This window comes from Triticum dicoccoides, chromosome 2B, assembly GCF_002162155.2.
Source record: "Triticum dicoccoides isolate Atlit2015 ecotype Zavitan chromosome 2B, WEW_v2.0, whole genome shotgun sequence".
NCBI classification, from domain to species: Eukaryota; Viridiplantae; Streptophyta; class Magnoliopsida; order Poales; family Poaceae; genus Triticum; species Triticum dicoccoides.
In genome coordinates this window covers 232434914-232441741 of record NC_041383.1, presented here as the reverse complement: position 1 = coordinate 232441741, position 6828 = coordinate 232434914, and the positions used below count along the sequence as shown (strand labels likewise).

At 49.5% G+C, this 6828-nt stretch overlaps 1 protein-coding gene across 1 annotated transcript; it reads right to left on the bottom strand.

Annotated features, from left to right (window-relative positions):
* Nucleotides 1-1393: 1393 nt before the first annotated feature.
* LOC119363263 (aquaporin PIP2-1-like) lies at nucleotides 1394-4328 on the bottom strand. Its single transcript, XM_037628577.1, has 3 exons — nucleotides 3604-4328; nucleotides 2011-2151; nucleotides 1394-1908 (listed from the first exon to the last, which is right to left on the bottom strand). Exons 1-3 carry the CDS (start codon nucleotides 4219-4221, stop codon nucleotides 1795-1797), a joined length of 873 nt encoding a protein of 290 aa, XP_037484474.1. The 5' UTR covers nucleotides 4222-4328; the 3' UTR covers nucleotides 1394-1794.
* Between the last annotated feature and the right edge of the window lie 2500 nt (nucleotides 4329-6828).

Sequence of the window (6828 nt, the reverse complement as noted above, 5' to 3'; positions counted from 1 at the left end):
TGAACTTTGATAATAGATATGGATAATTTTCACAAAAAAGGATAATTTTGGTGCGCGTGGGCGTATATCCATAGATGTGTTCGCTCTTTGAGGAGGGTCTTCATGGTCTTGCTATTGTGGACGTCTCTGACCTCGCCAGCATGACCGTTGTAAGCCATGCCTGCGCTCCTGCTGCTACTGCTACATGAAAGGGAGCAGATGAGACGGGGAAATATCAGGTGATACCAAGTCTTAGGTGATACCATGCATGATACGGGCTTCTATGAGCCGTTGGATATCAGATCTAACGGCTCCGAGGGCTCTCGAACATTTTGCAAAAGAATCATCCAAGAGTCACAAAACTACTCGTAGGTACTAGAGATCCTCAGACACCGTAGGATCTGAGATCCAACAGCCTAGAAGCCCGTACCATGGTATCACCTAAGACTTGGTATCATGTGAAACTTTCCCCGGATGAGACACAGGAAAATCACATCGAGACAGAGGAGCTGATGAGACACAGTAACACACACACACACACACGACTCACATAGATTTCCTTCATCACGGCGCAGGGCCAGCGGCAAGGATGGCGGCGCAAGCGCACGCCCATGAGCGCCCCCTCCTCGATCTCCCAGCGAAGAGCCTGTCCACTGCGTTTGCCCTCACTCCGTGCACTTTCGCTGCTGGAAGGACCACTCAAACGACTCCACCGCTGGGCAGGTCAGCGACGCGTATGAGGTCACCGTCCACCACAAGTTAGTGTTTTTTAAGTTTTAATTGAACAGACGAAATATCTTCTATTTTATGTAAATTATGTCCGAACTTAAGTAAATCACACCCTGTTTGCATGAAATTTGTCCTGTTTGGTCAAATTCGATTTAAAATGTATGCGGGCGACATTGAATGGTCTATTCCCGTATTACTTTAAGGCCGGCATAACACATTCCACCTATCTAACCGGTATTTCTCGAGTCATCATCACACTGCCAAAAAATCATGTTCGGATATAGTCCAATCTCTGGACTCTACAGAACCCCTTTCGACAAGAGAAAAGGAAAGACACCATGTATAAAACCAAACCATATTACTTAGGGTGGAATTGATCGAAACAATCACCCCCATTACAACACAAGAGTTTGTATGGTCTTCGGTCGTAATGAAAAAGACATGCAACACTCTCTCCAAAGACAAGAATCCTGCTGGATGACAACATCCCATGATAGGTGTAAGGATCATGACAAGTGATAACTATAGGAATCAAGGAACAAAAGCGAGAGAAAGAGACAGCTCCGTCGAGTGGATGAGACCGTAGAGCAGCAGGACATGCAAGGGCAGAAAACAAGAGTTGGCGCGTCACACGACATATGATCATTCGGGCTTGAGGACTCACATCGGCAAAGCAGCAACAAGATTAGAAAGCAAGAGTACCACCACTCGTCACAAACAAGACAATAGAGCACTTATTTGGGATGATCACTTGCTTGGTGGATTCATGACTTAGACAGAAAGGTGGCGACGTTGGATCGATCATATGGTCGCCAAATTTAAATACAGTAGGAAAAGCAATGCGGGCTAATTAAGACAAAGCGATCCCATGGACCGAATTACAAGACACGGCACGCAGGACCGGGCACATGGAGGCCAACCACGTACTCGCACTACGCATATGCTGCTGCCGACACATAAATAACACGACCATTGCGGGCCAACTGAACTGTTGAGAAGTTGCAAAAGCGCATTTCTCTCTGGATGGGCACAACACAGGTCGCCATTGCTTCAATCTTGCATGGAGCTGACGTGGATGATAACTTGTTACGCGTTGCTCCTGAAGGAGCCGAGGGCCTTGATGGCGCCGGCCCTGAGGATGTACTGGTGGTAGAAGGCCGCGATCGCCGCGCCGATCATGGGGCCGACCCAGAAGATCCACTGCAGCAAACAAATTAAGCCAAGATGAGATCAAAGCAACTTAACATGAAAATGGAATGGTGGTTTGGAGCGTGCAAGTAAATACACTAGATAGTACGGTACCTGATCATCCCAGGCCTTGTCCTTGTTGTAGATGACGGCGGCGCCCAGGCTCCTGGCCGGGTTGATGCCGGTGCCGGTGATGGGGATGGTGGCCAGGTGGACCATGAACACGGCGAAGCCGATGGGGAGGGGCGCCAGCACCTGGAGAAAGACACAAGCAAAGCAAACATAATAGCATGAGACCCAAATTACTTTCTCAACTGAACTAATCGGCACTCCCCATGCCGGGTCGTTTTCAGGTTGCTGGTTCTTCAAGCATGGCATGGCCATGCGTGCTCCGGCCGTCCGCACCATGGGAGTGCTGGAGGACACTCAGAGTCGTGAAAGGCCGGCCACTTGCCGCCCCTTTTGATTGAACGGGAAGGAAACTAGGTGGAGCGGCAACGAGCGTGGAGTGAAGGCTCCTTTTCCCTCTCCCTCCCGGCACATACGCCGGCCTCAGTGCGCGCTTCACCGCCCCAAAAGACCAGAGCCAGTGACTACCAGTACGATGGCATATTTTGACGGGATCGGGCAAAGCGGCCGAACATCACGTTTTGTCACCACGAAACCGCACCTTCACTAGTGCCCTCGCAAAAAGGGATGCTCGCACCATCCCTCACCGGACAGAGTAGTAACTCTCAACTTTTTAGATCATGTAACTCTGAATTTAGCTAGCCACATGCAGCCAAGGAGAGGTAATTTGTACTACAAGACCAATAATTCATCGTGGATGTCAGGGTGGGGGCCCTGGGCAATAATTCACCAGCCAGCGCTGGACGAAATCGGCCATGTGTTATCACACCCAAACAGCTCAGCTTACTGTTGGGGCCACATGGGCCAAGGCCATGGATGAGATGGGACTTAACTGGAATAGTAAACATACTTATCACAGTAGTGACTGTCTGAGTGTCTGGCCACGCGGACGTGTACTACTCCACTAGATGCATCTGGATTCTTCATTCTTGCGTCAATTGCAGTGCCAGTACAACTATTACGACCCACATTTACGCCTACGGGAAGACTTATGTCTACTGTTATGGAGAAGAACATTTTCCTACTCCCTCCGTCACGGTTGGTTGGTTTAGAAGGCGCCGCTAGGAAATTCTCTCGGACCTACGTGGTTATCTATTGGTTGTGAGATGGGCTAAAAAATAGCATTCATACTGCACATGTATATAGAAATAGTACTATCGAAGTATTAATTAGCTACTAGAAATAAATGCAATGCGCCTTAAACCTTGTCTATTGTGGAGACACACGCAAATTTAACTGTGCCTTCTAAACTGTGACGGAGGGAGTAAAGCATCATGGCAGTACTTAATTTTTTAAAAAAAAAACTCCCTAACATTCATACATACTATCCTCCTTTTTGTTCATCCTAGATGATATATCTAGGATAAAGGAGTATCATTCTACCCATTTTGTTCATCGTATAGGATATTCTTGCTTTCCCCCTTTTTGTTCATACGTATGCATCATGCTCCTCATTTTGGACGATCTATCCTCATGGCATGCCATCTTCAGTTAAGCTCTAACAACTAGCTTTACTTTTCTTATACGAACAAGAAATCTTTACTTTTTCAAAAGAATTCTGCGGCATGTCGTGCTTACCGGGACGTGAGAGTCGCGCGCGCTGCGCTTGGGGTCGGTGGCGGAGAAGACGGTGTAGACGAGCACGAAGGTGCCGATGATCTCCGCGGCGAGGCCGGTGCCCTTGGAGTAGCCGGCGGCGAGCGTGTTGGCGCCGCCGCCGTACCTGACGAAGTAGGCGCTCTGGAAGGCCTTGACGAGGCCGACCCCGCACATGGCGCCGAGGCACTGCGCAATCATGTAGAGCAGCGCGCGGACCAGGGAGACCTTGCGCGCCAGGAAGAGGCCGAAGGTGACGGCCGGGTTGATGTGGCCCCCGGAGATGCCGGCGGTGCAGTAGACGAGGACGAAGATCATGCCGCCGAAGGCCCAGGCGATGCCGAGCACGCCCACGCCGCCGCACGCCGCGTCGGCGGCGGCGTTCACCGCGGGGTCCGTCTGGTGCTTGTACCCGATGACGGTGGCCACGGTGATGTAGAGGAAGAGCAGCGTGGCGATGAACTCCGCGATGACGGCGCGGTACAGCGACCAGGAGGCCAGCTCCGCCGCGTCGATCAGCGGGGCCGGCGGCGGGTCCGTGTAGTCCTTGGCCGCGAAGTCGCCGCCGCCGCCGGTCTCCATCACCTCGTCCTTGGCCATCGGCGTGTAGCTAGCCTTCCTTGCTGTTCCTTCTCGCTGCAAACCTGACTGGAAAAAATGGAGGTGGGGCTTGCGGTGTGTGGTGGGGGAGTGACGAGAGGAGAGGAGAGGAAGGTGGTATTTATGGAGCGGGGGAGAAGCGGTAGGTAAAAGACAACAAGGCGAGGGTGTGTGGTGTGTGTGCGATCGACGGAGGGGCTCGTGTCCTTGATTGAACAGAAAACTGAGCTAGTGACGGAGTAGTATTTTCTTCTTCTGAATTCTATTTGTATTTGTACGAGTAGGAGGAGTATTTAATTTGCTGATAAGACTGAATGGGCCTTTTGTTTTTCTGCTGCAGTGAAGTGAGGTGGATAAGCTGTTGGGGCATGTGCAAACGCCACATTCCAGGATTCACGGATATCTCTTCCCTCCATTAGAAGTTTGGAGAGCTCGCCGACTGAGCATTGTGACAAAATGAAGACGATAGGTGTTTCGTAGATTAGGGCGTCTCCCCAAAAACGAACAGTATCGTGTCAGACATCCAACCGTGTAGCTCAAACGGGCCGCATATATTTCAAACGTCAGAAGATTTTTCACACAAACTAGAATTTTTCATTTAAACCGGGCTACATTCATCACATTTTCGTCATAAACAAAAGCGTTCAGAAGTTAAACTAGTCTAATGATGTGTTTGGTTAACTGCATAGAGCCCAACCAGGACTGCGCAGGAAAAAAGAGCATGTTTGGTTGCATACAAGTAGGCCAGGCTCACATCGACACGAACCTTAAAGCAGTTCAGAGCCTGGCTCGCTGGGAATGCCCGAATCGGCCATTTCGAGCGAGTCAGGCTGAGTCGGGGGCAAAAGCGGGGCACAACGTACGCCATGGTGCGGGTGGGAATAAAGGCGGAGATGGTGGGAGAAGGAAATCGACGGAAGTGGGATGGCGTGAAATGGCACAGAGGCTCTACGGATGCTTCAAATGAAAAGAGCACCTTTCTCCAGGCTTGTGCAAACATTCAGGAGCAAGGGGCTGCATGAAGATAGCATCCACACCTTTGTGGAATACCAAGTTGTCATATTCCTGCATGTTGTAGGTCATAACCAGAGGTTTAGGGTTATCTACAACACGTTCAGGAGATCATTGAAGACCATTTCCAGGTATTTCAAGCAAGTGTTGTATGTTGTTGGGGAGCTCAGAGGAGAGATGATCAGGTCACCAACCGGGCAAACTCCTAGTAAGATACGCACTAGCCCAAGATGGTATTCATATTTCAAGGTGAGCACTAATCGTAGTTCATGCATTCACATGCTTGTCATGCCATTTTTAGGATTGCCATAACACCATCATGTCATACCATTTTCAAGATTGCATTGGCGCAATAGATGGTACTCATGTGACTGCTAAAGTGCCGAGGTCACAGGCCGTAGCATACACGGGTAAAAAGCACACAAGCCAGAATGTTCTCGATGCGGTTCACTTCGCTGAGAAGTTCACATATGTGTTTACTGGGTGGGAAAGATCAACCCATGATTGTTTACATTCTAACTGACAACATGTCTAGACCTGATGGCATCAATATCCCCGATGGCCAGTTCTACCTATCAGATGCTGGCTATGCATGTCGGCCTGGTGTTCTTCTAACCTTTCAGGAAAATCAGGTACCATGTGAACAAGTTCTCTTCCAGGAACTATTCCAGGACTCCACAGGAACTGTTCAATCTCAGACACTCTAGCTGTAGAGTTACGGTTTAGAGGGCATTTGGGGCTCCGAAGAACAGGTTTAAGATCCTGTATCATAAGCCCTTCCAGCCTTACCCTACCCAGGTTAAGTTTGTTATTGCATGTTGTATCCTCCATAACTGGATCCTACAATGAGGGTGTGATAACCTTATGTCAGAGGAGGAAGAGGTGACACCTAATGATGTTATTAGCTTCGGAAGAGCACGAGGATGGACTTCCACCTAGTTAGCATCGATGAACTTTCCCCAATTCAGCCATATGGCTCTTAAATTTGTACTGCCATTTGTTAGTAGCTAGGATGATCTGCCATTTATTTCCTAGCTAGGACTGAGACGATGTTCAAATCGTGTGTGGTAAGGTCATCACTAGTGAGAAGTGGTGATCAAACCTTATGTCGCTCGCTACCAAACATTGTGTAGTTTGTCTAACAAGTGCGACTCGGGCAACCAAACACCATGGGAAAAATTGCTCCTTTATGTAGCCAACCTACATGCATGCAGACAAACGATGTGTATATGATGGTTTTCTGCTTCTTTTACCTCGCCCAGGCACAACTGGGACACAGATGCAGAGTGCCAAAAAACAAATATGGCAACCAAACGTGTAATAAATCTTCACTGGCGCTTGTGCTCCATGTCCTTATTGTTTCCCATGGGTGTGTCCATTTCAGCGGGCGTGAGCCCTGGGAAGTGAAATTGCAGGCCGCCGACAAGTAAGAGTAAGACATGGGACATGGAAGTACCCACATGGGACACCGACGACTCCATCTCCCATGTCCTACTCTTCATCATTGGAGTATGTGGCCTCGACGGGCCGGCACCGTGATCGTAGCAGCCTGGCGCAAACGACGCACAACTGTCGGCGTTCCCATCTGGGATTGCC

What these genes read in the sequence shown, in the direction of transcription:
- LOC119363263 (XM_037628577.1), bottom strand. Translation starts at nt 4,221, where the DNA reads ATGGCCAAGGACGAGGTGATGGAGACCGGCGGCGGCGGCGACTTCGCG. An exon ending in CGCGCGACTCTCACGTCCCG is followed by an intron (nt 2,152 to 3,603) that starts GTAAGCACGACA and finishes GTCTTTCTCCAG; the next exon opens with GTGCTGGCGCCCCTCCCCAT. An exon ending in ACAAGGCCTGGGATGATCAG is followed by an intron (nt 1,909 to 2,010) that starts GTACCGTACTAT and finishes TGTTTGCTGCAG; the next exon opens with TGGATCTTCTGGGTCGGCCC.